The 23,575-nt window shown below is 44.8% G+C and overlaps 1 protein-coding gene across 10 annotated transcripts in view; it reads left to right on the top strand.

Annotated features, from left to right (window-relative positions):
- LOC125710026 (low-density lipoprotein receptor-related protein 1B-like) overlaps window positions 1-23,575 on the top strand; it is a 339,401-nt gene that overhangs the window by 166,208 nt on the left and 149,618 nt on the right. For all 10 annotated transcript variants that reach the window (XR_007382901.1, XM_048979177.1, XM_048979181.1 and 7 more), the window contains 6 exons: window positions 6,152-6,352; window positions 10,787-11,032; window positions 14,850-15,047; window positions 15,721-15,925; window positions 17,378-17,542; window positions 18,041-18,285. Coding sequence is in view for 9 of the 10 variants with exons in the window: in XM_048979177.1 (XP_048835134.1) it covers window positions 6,152-6,352; window positions 10,787-11,032; window positions 14,850-15,047; window positions 15,721-15,925; window positions 17,378-17,542; window positions 18,041-18,285 (1,260 nt within the window). In the remaining variant the exon portion in view is untranslated. The remainder of the gene's footprint in view (window positions 1-6,151; window positions 6,353-10,786; window positions 11,033-14,849; window positions 15,048-15,720; window positions 15,926-17,377; window positions 17,543-18,040; window positions 18,286-23,575) is intronic.

The raw sequence follows: 23,575 nt of genomic DNA on the forward strand, positions 1-23,575 counted from the left end.
TTTGGTGTTTTTTGTTCTTCATAATGCACTTTATTTGTTGCTGCTATTGTGGGACAGTTGTGGTGTTTTGTTTGGTTGCCAGCCCATCAGTGTAAGTTTTCATATTATAATTGTTTATGTGTGGAGTCGGTATGCTCTAATGACGCTAAAATTATATTTCTCATTCTTTGGAATAGATTATTGTGTGGTAATATAGTGTTATACAGTAATATAGTATTATAGGTGCTACATATTGATGTACTGAAATATACCTACAGCTGTAGACTTGCATTGTCGCTGTAGATGTTGATTGGAAGCGTGCTAATATAACACCCATGTTCAAAAAAGGGGATAGAAGTAATCCAGCAAGCTATAGGCCAGTCGGTTTAGCTAGCATTACTGGAAAAATAATGAAGGCTATAATCCAAGTGAAAATGGTAGATTACCTGGATTCAAATAACATTCTGAGGGATAGCCAATATGGATTTAGGAGAGGTAGATCCTGTTTAACAAATTTACTTGAGTTCTTTGAGGAAGCTACAAGAGAAATTGATCACAAAAAGGCCTACGATGTGATCTACTTAGATTTCCAGAAGGCCTTTGATGTTGTCCCCTACAAACGGCTATTGCTTAAGCTCAAAGCTGCAGGGATTTTAGGAACTGTAGCAGCTTGGATCGAAAACTGGTTAACAGACAGGAAGCAGCGGGTAGTTATTAGAGCACAGTGTCACTGTGGGCCTGCGTTCATGGTGGGGTACCGCAGGGTTCCATTTTAGGGCCACTTTTGTTCCTAATTTACCTTAATGATATTGACACCAACACGTACAGTAAACTGATTAAATTTGTAGATGACACCAAGGTGGGTGGTGTAGCGGATCTGATCTAGCAGCAGAGAGGCTACAATGGGATCTGGATTTAATTAGCGACTGGGCTGGTACCTGGCAGATGAAATTTAACAAAGATAAATGTAAGGTAATCCTTGCAGGGAGCTGAAATATAAAGTACAGATATTGTATAGGTTCCATGGAAATAAAGGAAGCTGATTACGAGAAAGTTGTTGTTGTGTATGTTGATGCTTCCATGTCCCACTCTCGCCAGTGTGGGGAAGCAATAAAAAAGGCCTATAGGATGTTGGGTTACATCTCTAGGTGTGTGGAGTTTAAGTCAAGGGAGGTGATACTACGATTATATAATTCCTTGGTTAGACCCCACCTAGAATATTGTGTACAGGTCTGGTCACCATGCCTTAAGAAGGACATTCCTGCCTTGGAAAGGGTGTGTAGAGTATGGAATAGTCTTCCTGCTAGTGTAGCACAAGCTAAAACCCTGGGGTCCTTTAAATCAGAGCTAGATAAGATTTTAACAACTCTTAGCTATTAGTCAAGTTCTCCCCAAAAGAGCTCGATGGGCCGAATGGCTCCTCTTTTGTAAATTTCTTATGTTCTGAACTTAATAAGAAAATACCCACCTATACGTTTGTTTGTACTGTACTTTTCTTTTGTTTAATGTATGTTCTTCATGTATTACTAGTATTCTTTTACTCTTTTTGCTTTAAGGTGACAGTGGTACGGGAAGATGAATCCAACTTCCATAAAATTTAACTTAGACAAAAGGTTTGTGGAACGGATTATTTACGTTAGTCGGGTACTGCTTTCACTGAGACATTGGTAAGAAAGAGGCTTTTTCACGGACATGGAATGGAAGGTGGCCCCAGCCAGCTGGAAGTGTAGCAGCTAACGATACGGGCTGACGGTCATAACACGGCTGGCGCCAGTCCCAGACGGAGTCCTGCCATTGTAACCGGAATCACTTCCGTTAAAACATCCAGCAGGTTAGGGGACCTGTGGTGCTATGCCAATAGTAATCATCAGCATCATTGCTGGGAAAATAAATCATGCAGCAATTCTGGTGCCACATAAAAACAAACAAACAAACAAACAAACAACAAACAAACACATGGCTATAAATGGTTTATGTATGACAGAGGCATATCGGCAGTGAGTTTTAAAAGTATTTCTTCACAAATGTATTTGTTCAAGCATGCTTATCATACTGATCACAGGCAATAATGATCAGCATGATTTGGGGGGGGGGGGTATTGGAAATGCACACATCTGCAAACATCTGGACACAAGGGGAAATTTTATTCCCCAAGCACATGCAGATATTCAAATCCCGGACCCAGGTTAAGAGGCATGAGAGCGAGGCTGGAACTTGTACTTGTGAGTCATCAGGACTCTTTCTAGAATAACTCAGAATCATTACAACGATTTATGATCTTTTGAGGGCATTTGAGCAAAGGCTGTTCACCAGTTGGTTTATCATGTGTCACGCAAAAATGACACCCCTCCCCTCAATACTTAAGAAGAAACTGAGATAAGTGAGCGGAGATAATTGGACAGAAGGGCAGAGGATTGAGTATCCATGACCTTATCTCCAGTGATCTTAATGAAAGTCTACTGTACTGATTCCCGGCTGGCATTGAGGAGATGAGAGCTGGAAGGTAATGGGTGTTGACAACATTCGAGCGACTCAGAGTAAAGGACCTTCGTTGGCTAGCACTGATGTGGAATGGGAGAGCTTTCATGTTGCTGTGGCCTTTCTTTTTATGCGGTGTCTTTTGTTCCACTTTGGATTGCAATCAATGTTTCTCGGCAAATTGGAAGTCCAGGAGGATTCCCAACTGCAATTTTCATTATATTCCCTTTAAAATAGGGGAAGGAAAAGCAAAGGGCAATCTGGGGCTATTTCTGCAAGCGAGGGTGCTTGTTTTGTTTTCTTCCGTTGTACAAGTGCAGGAATCTCTGACAGCTGCCTCTGAGCCCTCGCCAGGTATTCAAGCGGAATGACCCGTTCAGGACTAATGCAGATGCTTTATTGTGGATCTGAAACACAAACGCAGGGAAGGAATTTCAGGCTTGATTGATCTCAAGCCCATCCATCACTTCTGGCCAGACTAGGGGACGGTTCGGCTTCCAGTTGCGCTGATTCACCACCATTATTTTGCTCGCTGCCCTTCACAGAGGAGACCATTTTTTGTTCTGTTTCTCTGTTGCTCAAAATAATAATCATTAAGAAACATTCGGAAATTGCGAAACCCATGAAAGCTGAATGAAACACATTTGTGTGCGACTCAGAAAAGGTGTAAAGGTGCTTTATTGTTTTCCGAAATTCACAGGTCGGATCGTAATGTAATGCATACGGCGAAACGTATCGTCCGCCTGGCTGTAAGCGAAAGTCGATCATCGGTAATTCTGCACTTATGGCACCAAAGGTCCTGTCATATGTATAAAATACTGCATAATCAGAACACTGTTTCCGGGGCTTAGTTATGATTATTTTCCTGGGTATTGTTCAGTCCATGGCCTGTTTAGTAGTCATATAAATAATGCACTTTTATGTTAAAGTGCTGTAGACTGTTCTGTACCGTGAATACAAAGAAGAATAGATCTAAGAGAGTGACAATGATCAGCTTAAAGGGGAAGTTTGTTTGTTTATATTGTGTGGTTTAGTTATTTTGTACAATAATTCACTCCTAGTTCTGTCTGGGATTGAATTTATTCCACTCTGCTGATTTTTACCTTGTGAGTCTTATTTAATAAAGCTCTTAGGTACACAGTCTTCTTATTGTTTAAGAGAACACCAACTGCTTATTAGTCTTAATTTGCCATATTACCAAAGATCCACGTGTAACCTTTTCAAACATATTTTCATTAGAGCAGAATAATGTAAATCAGTATAATAATAACAAGCAAACAAACTCCTCCTGTGAAACATAGTTAAGGGTTGATTGCATTGGATTTAGGGTTTAACATGGACCTCCGGCACTGCTCTGATAGCCTTGATTTAAATGTGCTTGCCCCACATTATGCAGGGCCTTATTGTCCCCTCGGTGGTCGTTCTTATGACTGGCAGACAATGGCAACGTTGCCTGTAGCACATAGGCATACACAAACAAAACCCGTTAGACGCAGAGGCTACATTCATGAAAAGATAATCGAGTCACTGCAGGTGTGCTTCCTTTGATGGCGAACATCAGTGTGTCTCCTAATTCGGGACGGTACTGTTTACATTCTGGTCTCAGCATGCTTAATTATCCCCTCTATTGTTGTGGGCCGATAACCGTGCTCCCGTAACGGCGCCGTGATTCTCCTGTGTTCTGTAATTATTCTCATCCTGTGATAGACGGGACTTCTCATCGTTCTCCAGAAATGCCGGCAATCTTGTTTCTGGCTTGCCCCACAACCCCTCTATATTTGTAAAAAGACCCCATATATTTGCTTGCTAATTACAGGCACTTCATGCTGCACAACACTTTTCTTCTGTTTAGTCTTATTGGAAATGCCAAACTTACTGTAGAGTCTCAGGTGCGGTAATGTGCAAAATTCCCTCGGCGTGTTCCATTTAAAATGACCCAAGAGTAGTAGGTGGGTTGGTCTGCTTGGATTTTTCTGGAATAGATTTGTATTCACAAAAGGAAAATGACCTATTCGTACTGGAGTGACTTTGAAAGGTGAGGCTAAGATGCTCCAGACCAAATGTCGTTGTTTTCTTTGTCCTCAAATATAGTGAATGTGTTATCCATGACTGCGGAGGGAGCTCTGGGAGTTCTGGGAATAACTCTCTCCTCTGCATTATTACGCTTAGATCATTTGCTTTGGATTAAGTTCTAATTGAATGAGCCGGTTTCAGGATAATTTAATAAAATTGTAACCCTGTAATCCTACATTTAGAAAAAATAAAACTTTTTTTTTTACCTGTAACCTTGCAGTTCTAATAACATCCAAATTGACTGATCAGTCAAGATCAATTGCTCGATCGATAGATAGTATAATAATATTCATCCATGAAAGTTAAATTGAATGTAAAATGAGATGCTGACTGTAAGTTCGCTACAATCCTACACTGGATCAGCAGGTATGGGAAATAAATATATGGATTTCTGGAGGATTGATTTATTAGAGCTCCATAGCACCACTTTTGTTTTTGTTTGGATTTTTCTCTTATTATTATTAGTGTTCGTATTAGTATTAATCCCTAAACCAAAATTGGCAGCCTAAACCGTAAGACCTAGTCTGTATGTGTTATCTGTGTTTGGGTAGGTAAGACGCTCCCTTGCTGTCAGTTCAAAGTCAGTTCAAGATGATTATGCAGATGATTATGTTGAAAGGTCACAACACTAATTTTATGGCACTTGTATTGCCATATGTAATAAAAGTGAGCTTGACCTTCACGATGCATTTGATTCAGCACCTGGCACTACAATTAGACACTGCAATTGTCACTATTTCTCCTAAACCCAGTAATATGCCTGTATTAACAATATATTTGTACATTGAAGTTGCCTGTATGTTTTACACCGTGCACAGTTTGTGGAGTGTACGCTGCGAACTGATCCGGATGAGACGAAAATAGGGCCACAACGTGATTGGTCCGCACGCGGCAGGCAGTGGTGCGACGTGCAGCATCACCCAGGCAACGGCGAATGGCGAGCGTATCGGTCATGGCATCGCACCACTGTGTGTACGCCGGTCCTCCGCTGCGGCAGCGCGGAAAGCCGGGGCTGTCAGGAAACGATATGGAGGGCATCTGTACCCACGGAGCATTTTAAAGCCAAATCTTACTGTTGAAACCTGCAGCAGTCAGAACATTATCTAAAAATAGTTGAACGTTTCCGCGATGACTGTTAGTGAAGGTGTTTCAGTAGACCACTGTAACACAATGAATGCAGTTGGTACGTTTTGATGTGCGTATGTTCACTACACCCCTTTATCATGAACGTTGTAAAACAGAAACCTACCAGTGGCAATGTTTAAAACCACTCAAAGCACATATTTGCATGGGGCTCTATGTTGGCCAGAAAGTTACTGCACTTTGGGGTCCAGCAAACCCACCCCTGCATATAACATCCAACGGCACATCTGTATATATGCTTAACCCTTCTAACCTTAGTGCCTTTTTTCAAAGACTCAATTTTGGAGTGGAAATGTGAAAAGAGTACAAGTATAGAATATTTTTATTGTGATACACATACGACGACACTCTGCCTGTCTCCACCAATGCTACGTATTATATTAAATAAATAATGTAATTATATAGCTGGATAGTGACCTGAATTGTAGTAGAACAATCATATAATGGCTTTATAAACATCACCTGCTCCCTCGCACAGGCAAATGCATCAGTAAGAACTGGGTATGTGATGGCGACCAGGACTGTGAGGATCGATCGGACGAGAAGGATTGCGGGGTGTCCGTCTGCAAGCCCCCCAAGTACCCCTGTGTCAACGACACCAGCATCTGTCTTCCACCGGAGCGTGTCTGCGATGGGAGGAGCGACTGTGCAGACCAATCAGACGAGGGGCCTTCCTGCGGTAAGATACATCGTGGGTAGAGCTGGGGCACAGTATACTGGAGTCTCTGTCCATGGTTTGGTACCAGTCAAACAGATGGGATCTGCAGTGTTGACTAAAAGCACATTCCATTTCCTGACATTGTTGATTGGCTTGAAGATATTGTGTTAATAAATAGATGATGTTTCATCTGCTCATTTCCTGACCTCTGTTTGTAAACAATAGGCTCTTCCGACTTATCGCTGCTAGCACTCCCAGGCCATTAGCAGGAGTAGCGTTTCCTAGGCAACATAAAACGAGTCAATGTCACGGCTCGGATGCCGAGGTATGACCCGGGTCAGTTTTTCTAGGAAAACAAGCTGTTATCTGAGTGCAGTCTGAATGGTTATGGGTACCCCTTGTTTGGTGACACCGGAGAAGCGGTCTGTGATAGATTGTGTTTCCATTGGCCAGGAGGACAAAAGAGGAATGGCCTGTCTGTGCAAACGAGACGAATGGCAACATTTTAGCGTCAAGTGGGTTTCAGTTTACAGTATGTGTCAGTAATGCAGTAAGGACACGATAAATACTTCATTTATTGAGTTTTGCAGGCAGCTTGGTAATTGCTACTGACTTATGCTGTGTAGTCATTTTCATGAACTTGAATTTATTGAACAAGAAGATTAATGCGCCCTGCTGATGATATAAAACATTTAGCTGTTTGTAGCAGTTCAGAATGAAATTCACTTGCAGCTAAGTAAAATCTTAAATAAAACAGTTTCTAACCATAGTGTGAGCTAATGTGTATAATACCTCAAAAACTTCTGTAATGATGTATGCACCGGTTTTTTACTGTTATTTTTCTTTGGCACACATTTAAGCGCTCATATCTTGCAGGCTGGAATAACAAATGTTATCATGCCAGTGGGAATAATATCTACGTTTTATCTGGCAAAATCCCCCTTCTGGTTGAGCAAGTTTACATGATGGAACAGCAAGAATTCCAGCCGGACAGGTTTGCATCCTGTTACGTTTCTCGATGTAATCCCTCTCCGAGAGACAGTCGTCAAACCACCTGGGTGTATCCCCATTCCACAAGACATGTCATTGGTCCCTTGATGATTCAAAACTGGTGATAATGCCGACGAGTAAATATGTCTGGTCAGAAAAATCTTTACTCATGGTAAACTAATACAAACTAAGTTCAGGAAGGTAATGGAACACAAATTCAGCCATTTTCCTTTTTCTTTCAGTCCTTGTTTGAAGGATAATGCTTTGAAAGTAATTATATGCAAATTTGCACATGTAGCAGACAGAAACTCTCAGCGTGGAACTATTCTGTTTGTATGATCCCACACGTGACTGAGGAGGAATATTATGCAGTAGATGTGGGGAGTTTAAATCTGGAGATTCCAGACTATTGCATATCCTATACCAGGTTTGCCCCATTAATATCAATATCTAGGGGTTTTTTGTGCCATATTTGTAACCTGGCTGGCTGTCGGTTCAGATCTTAACTAGCTGTCTCCAGAAAACAAGACTTTTCTGCGAGTTTGTAATGATAATGCATGTGCTTCATTACTTTTGAGGCTTGGCTGGCTGTCATGCTGCGGTTACGTATGTGTGAGAACCTTTCAGATGAATTCAAATTCCCCTAGCAGGAGAAACGAAGTACGTACCATTCCTGCCTATTACCGGCTAACAGGAGAATCTGCTCCTAATGGCCTCTACAAAGGTCTCTACAAATAAGTTAAAGCCAAACCTTCAACCCTGAAGAAGGGAGCACATGAACATGAGCTGGGATCCGGTTATGCATGTGCGTTTAAGGATTGGTTGACCCTCTGGTCTAGCCCAGATCTCTCCTTCTGCCAAACCCCCTCTAATGATCAGAGATACATCAGTCAGAGTTGCGCAGCTTAGCGGAATCCTAATTTCTCTGCAAAGCGTTGTGTCCCCAATCTCGCTGTTACTGCACAGGCTTATCTTTCAGCCATTGGCTTGCAACTAGTTTCATTTCATCTCTCCCCCCCCCCATCAGAAACCTCTCTGAATTAAAAGATGTTTTGTGGAAAGCTGATGCCATCTAACAAAGGTCCACAGTATCTGCTGTACCTACAAGACGTTTGGAATAATTTCACAAAAATGTCAATAACATGTCAAAAGGCCAGATCAGGCACATGATTCAAAAAGCAGACATTTTTGATGCTTTACAGCTTCTCTATCCTTGATGTGTCACTGTTCTGTCATACATTAAAAAATAAAAAGAGAGAACGCACACAGCAGGGCTGAATGTGCTTGAATACCCCTGATTGTGCCGATTTTTAACTCGATCCGACTGCCTGGCTAATTATGATTGATTAATCTGCACCATGCAGAGAAATGGGAAATTATCAGAAGAGTTTGAAAATAATGAGCATCATTCACAATGATGCTCAAAATGTTTCTAAAATGTTTTTGCCCCTTTCATTGAGAAGTAGTGTTTATTAGTTGTCAGATTTTGTAGAGCATGAAGTACAACCATAGTTTATTCTCGTTTACATTTTACAAAACAGTACATAACAATTGGGAATAGATTTTCTAAGATATGTGCACATGAAAGGATTTTCTTTTCACCATAATTAGTAGTTTAATGTTTAAAATTATATCGTATCCTTAAAACAGTTAGTTTAGCATGACTTCTTTTCTTTGATTTCTTCAATAAACATCTCATCTGTAAAATCAGTACCTCCACTGGCAGAGCTGTGACTCTGGGATGGTGTGGTGTGACATTGTTAGGGGGAGGGATTCATGGGGGATTGTGCAAGAAACACAAGTTAATCTCAGTCAGTATCAGGGAGACCGGACCACAACAAGCCGGAGACTGTAAGCAGAATCCTCACCTGAAGCTGCATTATTGCCAATTGGATCATATCCCTGATGCAGTTAATATTCCTCGATGAACCCTAAGCACACATTGCCGGGTAGCAGAGCCGGTCCAGGAGGAAAATTCAATTCTTTCTCTTTACTGCGCTGAGAAATGTCTTAATAATGGGAAACCAAAGGATCTCGGTCCAGTCATTTTAGCCGATTTACTTCTCATCTCACAGAGCTCGACTTTAATAAGCACAAGGTGCTATTGAGAGGAATTTTCTATTAAAGTTAGGGGAGGCAAATGGAGCGGGGCTGAGGGTGGGGGCCGGGGGGGCTTTCTTTTGTAAAACAGTCCTCTCAGGTTTATTAGACTTGCAGATTGTGTTTGGACACCCTGACGATAAAAGCGGTGTCATTGCAGTCAAGGCCTGGATTGTCTTTAAATAAAAGCCGAGCCACTCTGGGGCCCTGCTGTTTGCCACATAATTGGGGCTGACCTAGAATGTTCTTACTGTTTGGGAGTATTTCTCATTATTATTACTTTTTTATTCCCTTTTTCCGCGTGACGCGATAAGTTCAGAGATGGTCCTGGGAGTTAAAAATGATGCACCCCTCCTGAGACCTTCCGGTGCACAACTGCCGAACGTCCTCGCCTCATTATTAATAAGTAACTGTAGGGTATGTGATCTGTCTTGCAGTCACACTCTTTATGATGCTATTCTTGAACTTGTGGCGTAGATCTCATTGCCGGTGTGGCCTCTCCAGAGATTTCGGGGGGAGGAGGGATATAAGTTCTGGCCCGTGAGTCACATGTCCCTCACCCCCCGAAAGTGACTGGGGGTGAGGGGGTAGGGGGGCAGAGGTCTTCTGACAATTGAATGCGATTTTCCCAGAAGCTGAGTCATTCTCCGTCTTTGCAGAAATCTATTATGCGGTTTTTGTATAAATGATTCATGCTGGGTATCGACGGTTAGCATCACTGACTTTTTGGAGCGATATGACTGCCGTTTGGCTCCAGAGTGGGGGCTACGTCCCGAAGGGCGTCTGCGTGTTGCTGGAAGGATTCGCGTATGTTTAATGAGCAGCCATGCAAGTCACTGCAGTGCTTAATCAGTCGTGCACATTGTGCCAGATTCCCTGCTTATGCTTTTTAATGCAGCTCGTGATTACGTCATATAAGGTGCCGTGTCGTGGAAAACCCAGAAGCTGTCACTCCCAGGCCTGCACTGATAGGTCAGAGCTCATGCCAACAGTTTTCGTGTCTCTTTGTGCTTCTGGGCTTCTCCTCCTTGGAATGCTGCTGTAAAATGATATGTTTGTGAGGCCCATCTCTGCTGTCTTGGTGCCCACATTTCCTCACCAGTGAAAAGTGATCACAAATTCCCACCGTCACTCCAGGTAAAATCGGCCGCTGAACAGCAAAAGGGATAATAAAAAGTTAGATGGCGGGGGGGGGGGGGCATGATGCCCTGACCTGCCCTTCCGCTGTATCAGCAGAGCAGGACACCTCGCATTCATCTGAAGCCTGTCCTGAAATGCCCCTTTTCTTCAGAAACAATATCTACCCCCCGCCCGCCATGATGGCCTGTCTCTGTTGAAGTGACTTTTTCCTTTGCTTCCTCCCAGACGAGTGCGCCCTCACTAATGGCGGCTGCAGCCACCTGTGCGTTGTGGTCCCTGGGAAGGGTCTGGCCTGCTCCTGTCCACTGGGCCTCCGCCTGGGCCCGGACAACCGCACCTGCGAGCTGGTGGATTACTGTGGCCGGCACCTGCGCTGCAGCCAGGTGTGCGAGCAGTACAAGACCACCGTCAAGTGCTCCTGCTACCCAGGCTGGCGCCTGGGGCCCGACGGCGAGGACTGCCACAGCACAGGTACCCGGGTTCAGAGGGAAGGGCAGGGCGGGGCCAAACGGGGAGGACTGCCACCGCACAGGTACCCGGGTTCAGAGGGCAGGGCAGGGCGGGGCCAAACGGGGAGGACTGCCACCGCACAGGTACCCGGGTTCAGAGGGCAGGGCAGGGCGGGGCCTGACGATGACAGCTGCCACCGCACAGGTACCCGGGTTCAGAGGGCAGGGCAGGGCGGGGCCAAACGGGGAGGACTGCCACCGCACAGGTACCCGGGTTCAGAGGGCAGGGCAGGGCGGGGCCTGACGATGACAGCTTCCACCGCACAGGTACCCGGGTTCAGAGGGCAGGGCAGGGCGGGGCCAAACGGGGAGGACTGCCACCGCACAGGTACCCGGGTTCAGAGGGCAGGGCGGGGCCTGACGATGACAGCTGCCACCGCACAGGTACCCGGGTTCAGAGGGCAGGGCAGGGCGAGGCCAAACTGAGAGGATTGCCACAGCACAGGTACCCGGGTTCAGAGGGCAGGGTGGGGCGGGGCAAATCGGGGAGGACTGCCACCGCACAGGTACCTGGGTCCAGAGGGCAGGATAGGGCAGGGTGGGGCCTGACGATGAGGACTACCACAGGACAGGTACCCGGGTCCAGAGGGAAGGGCAGGGCGGGGCCAAACGAGGAGGACTGCCACAGCACAGGTACCCGGTTTCAGAGGGCAGGGCAGGGCGGGGCCAAATGGGGAGGACTGCCACAGCACAGGTACCCGGTTTCAGAGGGCAGGGCAGGGCGGGGCCTGACGATGACAGCTGCCACCGCACAGGTACCCGGGTTCAGAGGGCAGGGCGGGGCGGGGCCAATCGGGTGGGGCCTGACGATGAGGACTGCCACAGGACAGGTACCCGGGTCCAGAGGGCAGGGCAGGGTGGGGCCTGACGATGAGGACTGCCACAGGACAAGTACCCGGGTTCAGAGGGCAGGGCAGGGTGGGGCCTGACGATGAGGACTGCCACAGGACAGGTACCCGGGTTCAGAGGGCAGGGCAGGGTGGGGCCTGACGATGACGACTGCCACAGCACAGGTACCCGGGTCCAGAGGGCAGGATAGGGCAGGGTGGGGCCTGACGATGAGGACTGCCACAGGATAGGTACCCGGGTCCAGAGGGCAGGGCAGGGTGGGGCCTGACGATGAGGACTGCCACAGGACAGGTACCCGGGTTCAGAGGGCAGGGCAGGGTGGGGCCTGACGATGAGGACTGCCACAGCACAGGTACCTGGGCCCAGAGGGCAGGATAGGGCAGGGTGGGGCCTGACGATGAGGACTGCCACAGGACAGGTACCCGGGTCCAGAGGGCAGGGCAGGGTGGGGCCTGACGATGAGGACTGCCACAGGACAGGTACCCGGGTTCAAAGGGCAGGGCAGGGTGGGGCCTGACGATGACGACTGCCACAGCACAGGTACCTGGGCCCAGAGGGCAGGATAGGGCAGGGTGGGGCCTGACGATGAGGACTGCCACAGGACAGGTACCCGGGTTCAGAGGGCAGGGCAGGGTGGGGCCTGACGATGAGGACTGCCACAGGACAGGTACCCGGGTTCAGAGGGCAGGGCAGGGTGGGGCCTGACGATGACGACTACCACAGCACAGGTACCCGGGTCCAGAGGGCAGGGCAGGGTGGGGCCTGACGATGAGGACTGCCACAGGACAGGTACCCGGGTTCAGAGGGCAGGGCAGGGTGGGGCCTGACGATGACGACTACCACAGCACAGGTACCCGGGTCCAGAGGGCAGGATAGGGCAGGGTGGGGCCTGACGATGAGGACTGCCACAGGATAGGTACCCGGGTCCAGAGGGCAGGGCAGGGTGGGGCCTGACGATGAGGACTGCCACAGGACAGGTACCCGGGTTCAGAGGGCAGGGCAGGGTGGGGCCTGACGATGAGGACTGCCACAGGACAGGTACCCGGGTTCAGAGGGCAGGGCAGGGTGGGGCCTGACGATGAGGACTGCCACAGCACAGGTACCTGGGCCCAGAGGGCAGGATAGGGCAGGGTGGGGCCTGACGATGAGGACTGCCACAGGACAGGTACCCGGGTCCAGAGGGCAGGGCAGGGTGGGGCCTGACGATGAGGACTGCCACAGGACAGGTACCCGGGTTCAAAGGGCAGGGCAGGGTGGGGCCTGACGATGACGACTGCCACAGCACAGGTACCTGGGCCCAGAGGGCAGGATAGGGCAGGGTGGGGCCTGACGATGAGGACTGCCACAGGACAGGTACCCGGGTCCAGAGGGCAGGGCAGGGTGGGGCCTGACTATGAGGACTGCCACAGCACAGGTACCCGGGTTCAGAGAGCAGGGCAGGGTGGGGCCTGACGATGAGGACTGCCACAGCACAGGTACCCGGGTCCAGAGGGCAGGATAGGGCAGGGTGGGGCCTGACGATGAGGACTGCCACAGGACAGGTACCCGGGCCCAGGGGGCAGGTGGAGTGGGGCAGCGTGTATCACAGGCAGCTTTATCATATGTGTAACAAGTCTCTGATGTAGTGAAAAGTAAACGATCAAAATAAACTTTTAAAATCTGGTTTAGAAGGGCGGTGTGCAGCTCAGTAGGTTAGGATGCAGTGCCGTGTCGTCAGAAGGTCACTGGTCAAATCCCAGGGCTGGTAGAGTGATGTCACCATTGGGCCCCCGAGCAAGTCCCTTAACCCCCAGTTGCTCCAGAGACTGTCTGACCCCACTTTCTCAAAAATGTAGGTCGCTATGGAAAAAAAAGAGTCTACTAAATGAGTGTAGGTGTCTTATTAACCAAAAATTAGCAAATTAAAAATAGTCTTGATGTGGGATATTTGGTAGTCATGACAGAATGTCTTCAGTCTGGCTGGAAAGAAAATTTGACTTTGTTCTTTTTTTTTTTTTTAGTTTTTGTAGAATGTTTTTTCCCCAAGTCTGTCTGTATTAATTGTCCTTTTAGACATTTTATGTATGCATTGTTTAGCTAAATAGCTGATGTCATGTTACTATTTGCATCCACCCCAGAAAGCAATGCTAATTTTCACCCATTGGGTCCAGCCTGTAGGAAATAAAAGTGGTTTACATCCCGAACATAAAATGAAGAATGATTTCAGGTTATCGACTTTTGACTCTCTCTCTCGGAAAGTAATGCTTTAAATCTTGTTTGTTTGCATCTTAACTGATGTTGTGTGTCAAAAAGAACATTTATTCTGAGGATATACTTCATTCATCCATTCATTGAGAGTTTATGTGCCCCAGTTCCACCACATGGTAGGCAATCCGTAGTGTTTTTTTGTGGGTCTAACAGTATTACAAGCAGAGGGAGTCTTTAAATTGAATGTGAATGTGCGGTTTGGGTTTGTTCAATGGTGCTATGGAGACCTATTTGAATATTACAAACAGATTCTCACCCTAAGGCCACAGGCTTTGTTATTCTGTTGCGTCCTCTTTGAGTGACAATTTCAAGCTTGTAACGTTTCAAGTACGTTAAAGACAGAGTATGGTTATGCTGAGAATTATTGTGCTGATTACTTTCAAAAACTCATCATTTGCTGGTATACGATGGATGAACTCCTTTACGGTTAATTTATGTAAGTCTTCCTCAATGCCTCAGTAAAGTTGCGGCATTCTGCTCATTCAGAAATCCTCACCCTATGCAATAGCTGTTCTGCAGCTTTGCACTTCTTAAAGGCATTTTACGAATTGGACACTCTGTGCTCAGAAGGCCAAATTTACTTTGCTTTTACTGTATTTCCCCTTACCTTCTCTCACTTCTTAAAGACTTTTTACTTCGTTTTTTACTTCGCTTTTGTTGTGTCTCCTCTTACCTTCTCGCAGATCCCTTTGAGGCTTTCATCATCTTCTCCATCCGTCACGAGATCAGACGGATAGACCTCCGCAAGCGAGATTACAGCCTCCTCGTTCCTGGTTTAAGAAATACCATTGCCCTGGACTTCCACTTCAATCAGAGTTTGCTCTACTGGACTGATGTTGTGGAGGATAAAATTTACAGAGGAAAGCTTTCAGAGAACGGAGGTATACAGTTGTAGTGTAAACACTGCTTTGTTCTTGGAGATTAACTGGTATTTAATCTGTGAATCCTTGCTGGTATCAGTATTAAAATATGTACAACCTGGAAAGGGAGCCATTATTCTTTAATTTAAATCACAAAATTAAATTAAATTAAATCAATACAGCGACTGAATGGAATGTTACTATACTATAGGCATCTGATAGTGTGTATGGATTGCAGTTAAGCTGGAGTTTGATTAATTTGTATTCAATGTTTCATTTTTATTTTGGGGGTGTATGGTGGGCCTGGCTTTTAGTTTCTGACAAGGGGATGCAGTGACTCACTTGTTATGCTTTCAGTTCCCTGGTACAACTAACTGTCTTGTGTTTTTGCGAATACTCCGGCTCTCTGTAAAAAGCCAGCAGCGAGTGTAGATAATTGCAAGCAGCTGGATTCATGTTTAATTTAATATTTAATAAAACACTCAGGGAGACTTTGCTTCAATTAGTCAATTTGTTCTCCTTGAGATTTTGACATTTCCTGGAAAAAAGGGAGGAGATTCACATGGGGAGCCCTGGGAGCAGCTTCCTCGTCCTGGGATGCGGGCTGAGATTTAAAGCCGCCACGAGGTGGAGGGCAGATGTTCGGATCCCAGCTGACTTCATTTATCTAATAGACAGCCGGTGCACTCCACAGGCGTGACTGGCATTGAAGTGGTGGTGCAGCACGGCCTGGCCACACCGGAAGGACTGGCCGTCGACTGGATCGCTGGGAATCTCTACTGGATCGACAGCAACTTGGACCAGATCGAGGTGGCCAAGCTGGATGGGACCATGCGGGCCACGCTGATCGCTGGCGGCATGGAGCACCCACGTGCTGTTGCCCTGGACCCTGCACACGGGTACCTTTCCACTTGCATCCAACAGCAATGCTTGTGTGCAGCACCCCCTGCTGGCCGGGGGCTGCACTCGCCTATTAATCTACTTCTTTGGCTTTTGTCAATGCTTAATTATTGGGCATGCTCCATTTATAGCCCTTCCTGTAAAGCTCAGACTGTCAGCTTCCTGACATTTCTGAACAAACATTAAAAACAATTTAAAGATGTCACTCCTACATTCTATGGCCTAGGTTTGTTTTGGTAAATATGATGAGAAATTTTATTACAGTTAGAGAAAGATGAGTTTGATATATAGACAGAAACTCTAGAATAGTTTTTTAATGCTAGTACATTCAGTTTTGAAATGTAATTGAATTAGGTTTTATTCTGAGGGTTTGCAATGGCTGAATTCTTTAGGGCACGTTGCATCTTTGATGGGATTGCTTCAAGGGAAAGCTCACATTATTGATCTGGGGGTCTGATCACTATGAATGTCGCTATCGATGTCCACTGGGAGCCTTTCTCACCAAGCTGTTCTGCCGCGGCCTGTTCAGAAGCTGACCCCTGCTTGCTGCTTTCACTTGGTGTGCAGCAGGACGTGGGCCAGGAGGTAGAATGAGTCCAGCTCACCAGTACCCCTGGTGAACGACGGTATCCAGTCCGCTAAAGTTTATTAATTCACCTCTATGTCCTCCCTTCACTAACAGAGTGCACCCTATTGAAATTGATCAAATCAAGGGCACATGTAGTACGCTGTTACCTAATAGTATCTACAGTCATTTAATGTGCTAGTTGTTTTTTTTCCTGGATGGTGGTTTGTCTTTTTGTTGAGGTTCTCTGCCATCTGGCTGAATTTTGAAGTTCATTTTAACGCTGGAGGCCTGCTATGCTAACTCTTGGATGCTGCATCCATTTAAATAAACACTGAAAGGGTTTTAAGCTGCTGGGATACATTTTTATACTGATAGGGGCTGGTGCCAAGCTAGTTACATTTTGGGCCCTGTTGGAGTAGTTATTCCTTTGTTAAATCTTTAACAGCTCTGAGGGCTTCAGGCTGGATACGTCTTGGTAAATGGGACAAATTTCTGTCCCCTAAATGGGGAAACTGTCCGGGCCGTTTTCTTGCCCATTGGCCTATTTTCGTTAATTCACTGAATATAATATTATCATGCTGTTAAATCGCATTGAAGTGCCATTGGCTAAACTCTCTGGTGACCTGCCCTACCTATCCCCGAGTTAAAAAAAAGTGATTTCACAAAGTGTTTTGAAAGGTCATTCAATGAACAAGACATCATAATATATCCTGTATTAGAGTTCAAGTTATACAGGCCTGTGTACTTAGGGTTTGATCCAAAGGATGTTGATTTTTTTTTTTACACTTTCCATTTGTCTCTCTACAGTTAAATGGTCATTATGACTTGACCTGAGCAAACCATGAAGCTGTTGTGTTAACCCATAATATGTTTTTGTTTATAGCATCCTGTTCTGGACAGACTGGGATTCCTCTTTCCCTCGCATCGAAGCGGCCTCGATGAGCGGGGAAGGACGCCATGTTGTCTTCAGAGACATGGAGATAGGTGCGTGGCCTAATGGACTGACACTGGATCATCTAGAGAAGAGAATCGTGTGGACAGATGCACGGTAAGCTGCATCTTTCTGCCAACATGTACCTGCCTCTTGATAGCAGTAGAAGATCATGCAGGAAAATCATCATTAGAGTAAGACTTGGGATAAATTCATGTTTGCTTTGTTATGGTACGCATAGTTTTAAAGGGAATACTGGGGGTACACATTCTGTCCCAAATATGTACAGCCTGTACAAATGCACAATTTCATCTGATGAACAGTTAATGAATTGAGTTGATTTGAAGAACAGTTCATAAATTGACTTAGCAAGATGCTGGATTTTGTTCCTTGTAAACCATGATCAGAGCATGCAAACTAACTTGCCAGTCAGTGGCAAAACACAACAGGAAACTTTAGCTATGTTTGGGATACTGTAATTCTCTGAGAACTTTAAGAACATGCCTGTGTTATGTACCCTCTTCAGGACTTCATGGTGATGTATCTTCCTATAGTCTTCATTTTCCCAGCATGTAGATACTGAGCCTTGAAGGCTGATGTTTATCATCCTAACAGGTCTGATGCCATATACTCCGCCCTCTACGATGGCAGCGGAGTCATTGAGATCCTGAGGGGCCACGAGTACCTGTCACATCCCTTCGCCGTCTCCTTGTTTGGGGGCAACGTGTATTGGACTGATTGGAGGACCAACACACTGGCTAAGGCCAACAAGTGGACAGGCAGCAACGTGACGGTGATCCAGAAGACCAGCGCTCAGCCCTTCGACCTGCAGATCTACCACCCGAGCCGTCAGCCGCGAGGTGAGCACCAGCGCCGACGTGGAGTGGAGGTTACCTTGGGAACAGGAAGGAGGTCGCGGGGCCTCATAAATGCAAAATACATTATTAGCGAAATGAGCACAACCCAGGTATCGGCCTCGTAAGGTTACCAGGGCGCTAAAAATGGAAACAGATGCTGAGCCGAATGATATTTTCAGAATAAATAGACTTTTCACAGCAGATAAATCTCCTTCCTGCACTCAGGTCTCGTCTCTGTATCCTCCACAAGTGAAGTTCCTCCAGGGCCAGAAGGCAACACGAGCTGAACATCTGTTCTGGCCAGTGCATCATGTTAGCCTTTTGCAGATATCCCGTTACCCACAGGAAGAGTCCATGTCAGGACTGGCCACCCACACAGTGTATGATGTACTTTCGGTCCCCAAAAATGGAACATGATGATATCCTGTTAGCAAAGAAACATGAAATTCTCACGCGAACCATCAGATGCGTGATACAGTTGTGTCAGATTGGGGAAAAAGAAAAATATTGATCATTGAATTAATTGTTTTCTGGAACTGACTCAAAGCAGCACTAAGGTGTGAATTAGCAAATGAATGTGCTTCACATAACAGTTTAAGGGCTTATGAATGCAATTCAGGTCCTGAGCCTCGACGTTGTTCTACACTGTGACATAAATGACTGATGGTGGCTCCCTAATACGCAAAGTTGTCAAAAACCTATCAGTAGCACTTAGCGAGGTTCTTCAGCGAGTAACTGAAAAAGTGGCCATGCTATTGGCAAGGTGTCCCCGATGGAAAGTCTGTTTCTCTTTTCCGTCTTTGAAGCTCAAGCCCAACAAATAGTTTAGTCTTTATCCCATCAGGCCATTTTTCTGGCTCAGGCTAACAAGAATTAGCCTTTAATTCAGGGGCAGTAAAGTGGACATGGTCACAGCTACAGCTTACCAATGAGCATAGACTGGCAAGCTTTGAGCCACTAGTCAACTGTTAGGAAGTGAAGCTAGGGCCCCAGACAGAAAAAAAAAACAAAAAAAACTTTAGGAGCCATTTGCTCCTAAACCAAAAATATTTAGGAGCTAAATGCTTTTTTTTGGAGCCATAATCTTCAGCACATGCAGAAATGTGAAATAAAAAAAAAATACTTACATGGGACATTTTGTCACCAGTCTACCTCACACTGCCTTTTCTTTCTCATATCTGAGCTATCTGATCTGCCTACTATTGCCTTCTGCATTCTTATACATAATAACATAATAAGAAATGACACAGGAATATGCAATATATAATATGCAATATGCAAGCAAGACAGCTGGGCTATTGAACATGAAGTACACACAAACATTGAAATATTAATTAAAATTCACCCATATAGAAATATTGAAAACCAAAGGGTGTTGCTTGCTTTTGTTGAAAGATGTTACAGCCGGAAAACTGAACATAAAGCTAACTGTACTGTGGTGTCATTGTATGGTTTAAACCTAAAACCGCTTTCGGACGTACCTCTCTGGGATCTATACTGAAATATCCCAGAAAGCGGGTTTGAGTTTAAACCTTCACACCAACACTGCAGTAAAGATAGCTTTGTATTCAGTTTTATGTCTGTGATATCTTTCATTGTTTGTAATATTTTTTCAATGTTTGTGTGCACACTTCATGTTCAATAGTACAGCTATCTTGCTTAAAGTCACTTGCAGTGAATGGAGACAGTGCAATTATTAATAATTAAATGTGTATAAAACACACAATATGCAAGTTCCATGGTATGCATTGTCCCCCCAAGATTAATGCTTAAAGCACGTCTTAGAGCAGGGGTGTCAGTCTCCAATCCCCAGGGGCCTGAGCCCTGTGTATCTTAGTTCTTTCCCTGTTCCACGGCAAATGATTCAGCTCAAGAGCTGTGTGGTACAGTAATTAGCACAAGGAGGTGCAAGGAGTTGAATCAGGTGTGTTAAATGAGGGGAAACACCAAAAATATGCCGGGCTTCCAGGGCTGTCGTTTGAAATCCCTGCCTTAGAGGGTATGTCTGTGTCTGGTAGCTTCATACTTATTAATCCATACATACATTCTAAATATTTGCACTTTAAACGGACACAGTGCAGTTTTTAATGGTAACAGAAAAGTATTGCGGGATCTCGCAAAAGTAAATCCCACCTTTGCGAGAGTCCATTTTTTCTCCAACCATTGATTTTTTTTTCCTCCCCATGCCCCTTCCGGGACTCCATTCTCTCTGCAACAGGCTGCCAGGTAGCAGAGAGAGTTTCCAGCGCAACAATTTGACAAAACCCGCCAAACCTGTCCGTGTGCCTACTTACTCCACAGCCCCATTGGTACGGATGTAAGACTAAAGGCTCTCTAGGGCTGCCTCCAGTGGCTGAATGTCTTAATTTTTTTCCTGCTGATGGCTTCTCGGCTTTTGCTAAAACAAACGTGTCTACCTGTAGACCTCCCGCTCGCTAGAACGATGGCGGGTAATAATTAATGAAAAAAGCAGAAGCTCTGGTGTAAAAGTGCTGAGTGACTGTGTTTGGACAGATGTGCGTTTCTTCATGATGCCTTGTTTGACAGATTAGCTCAATGCGAAAGTCATTAACGTTTGCAAAGCTGCACAGTGCAGCATATTTACATTGGCAGGCAGCTTTTACTTGCTGTAAAAGCCATTTTTATCTGTTTATTTAAAATGACAGAGTTTTATCATGGTACTTCTAAGGAGTAACACATAAGCTTCTAATTGTCTTTATTGGTTCAGTTTACCAGTTATTATTTGCTGGCTTGTATTTGTAATATTTAATGAATAAATACATTATATCGTTCTTTGATTGTGATCCAGCTAGGTATTCCCATTGGATACTGTCAAAATTATGCAGTATTTATTACTTTGTTGTGTATTACATTATTAAATTATTACCAGCTCTACAAAGTTATATAAAAGTGAGTTACTGCAGGTAAAAGTACCCAGTAGGACTAATAGTCTTGAAGGATTTCAAAGGTCTGTCATTTCTTGCCTTTACAATACAATATAATGTCAGGAAATATGGCTTTTTGTCTCAATGTACAATAAAAAAATGACTGAGAATGAATGCATAATGAAATATGGTGCCGTTCACTGCTTTGCGTTTACATTGGCCTGCAGATACGGATCTTGCTTATTTATTTATATATGTTATTTTTTCCGTTGTCTTACTTTCAAAACATTTGCTCTGGTTTTCTGAAGTTTATAGTTAAGGTAAATCAGTGTGACTGAGAAACAAAGCCAGAATGTTGAGTCTTTAGTTTGTTTTGTTTTCTCTTATCTTGTTACAGTATGTGCATATACAGCAGCAGGGTCCGTGATATACAAAGGTGCGGCCCATAGCATTATAATAACCGCATCCAGGTGTAGGAAGCTCAGGCTACGTGTCTCTGACTCTGCCAAGGTGCAAAATGTTGTACTTCACAAATCTCCCTTTAATATGTCCCTGCTATATCGAACCTGTATTCCCTCATTCAGAAGTTTCTGCCCATCCGCACGCATTAGTGAGCTCATTTCCTTTATATCACTTCAGATACCCAGAAGATTGAGGCATGGAGAGCTTCCAATATTATAGAAGTTAATTAACAGCCGCCCCCTCCTTAAAGAGCTTTGAGACCACTGTGCACAGGATAAGTGCAGGGAAATTAAGCTGCCGCACTAACGGATCCAATAAGTATGTCTAGTCCAGCCTAAAGAGCCTTTTGGGGAAAGACTTGCAACCAGAGTCCAAAATACCAACGGCAGCCAGTCAAGGAGAATTAAGACATCTTGGAGACGTCTGGGCCCATTCTCTGACCTATTGCAGACATTAATTAAGCATAACTGATTGTTTATACGAAGTTGGTAGTCACTGCACTCTGAATTAGTAATTAATATTGCTTATACAGCGAATCTGACGAGTGATGGTTAATTTTCTATAACTGCACATGCAGTGCCGGCCAGGGGAATTACGGTAGTAAATCAATGCGCGATTATAACCTTTAATTCTAAGTACCGTTACTTAACGGAAACTCTAAAAGCGAATAAATTGCCGCAAGTCACTTAAGCAACAACAGTGCTTCTGTGTAGGGAAAACTGTGGTCAGTGATTGAATACCAAAATGATTTGCTGATCTAATGCACTTGCAGTCCAGTTAAACTTTACATTCTTTTTTAACCTGCCTAAGCAACACGGTAGTCAAGTCTTGTTTTAATAATATTAATATGATTAAAATTAGTTGGTTTTACTGATAATGCAGCCGAGTACCAGGAGGTAGGTGAAGCTACGTTAATAAACGATGGCTTGTTTTCAGCTGCCCTTTGAAAAACTGCATGATTGGATTGAATTTACCCGCTTATGTCATGGTATAAATACACACCTGTCTTACCCGTTTGTAAGCAGCAGGCAGTTTTTACCTACTAACTAACTTGTGATGTTAGCAGTGGACTATTTTCCAATTAACGACGGCTTGGGCCCTATATAACCAAAATGTCTAATAGTAGTGGGCTTGGGTGATGTTAAGTTGTCGACTGTAGTCTTAAAAAAGCAACGCTATACCAGTATTTTAAAATATTGCCAATGAAATTGCAAAGGCCCAAGGCACAATTTCGCCGAAAGGAACAATAGGTGAAGCCTAAATAGTAGTTCTTAATAATAATATACACATGCGTCACAAAATAGTACATGTGTCTATGGCGAACCATTGTATTTAACCCAAATGTTTAATATAATAGTCTTTATGGCAGAGCGAGTTGTCCGTACGTTGGACGTCCTTGACCCGGGACTGCCTGTACTTGTGATGCATTTATATACATAAGTATGCAACATGCGGGAAGAAACATTTCCTACCAGCTCCTCATTTATTTTTCAGGTCTCTCCTGTAATTCTTACTCAATCCATTTCGCGGGGCATGTTTTGAGTGTGTGATTATTTACGGAAGCAATATTGAAGAGAAAACAAGAGGGAAAAGTGGTAGACTGGTTTGTTTGCATAGAAAGTAAAAAATATGCTTTAAGTTAATGTTTCTATGTGTAGCATAAAAGGGGTTACAGGGCCTTTGTCTGAAGGAGGGGGAGGTATTGGATTCACCTACTGAGCGTATCAGTGGCATTCTGCTTCCAGCCAATAAAGGAACACTTGTGTATGGATCTGTGAATCTCCCTGTCCCTCCACGGATTTGTTTGGTGGATGTAATAATCCATATGGTGTTTGGTGTTTGTTTTTTTTTTGTCTCTATTGATTGTAAGTTTGGTGACTGAGCTTCATATTGTGTGGTCTTGATGTGGGATGTAGGAGCCCACTGTTCTTTATGTGTAGATGGAC

Source organism: Brienomyrus brachyistius, chromosome 16 (assembly GCF_023856365.1).
Source record: "Brienomyrus brachyistius isolate T26 chromosome 16, BBRACH_0.4, whole genome shotgun sequence".
Taxonomy (NCBI): Eukaryota; Metazoa; Chordata; class Actinopteri; order Osteoglossiformes; family Mormyridae; genus Brienomyrus; species Brienomyrus brachyistius.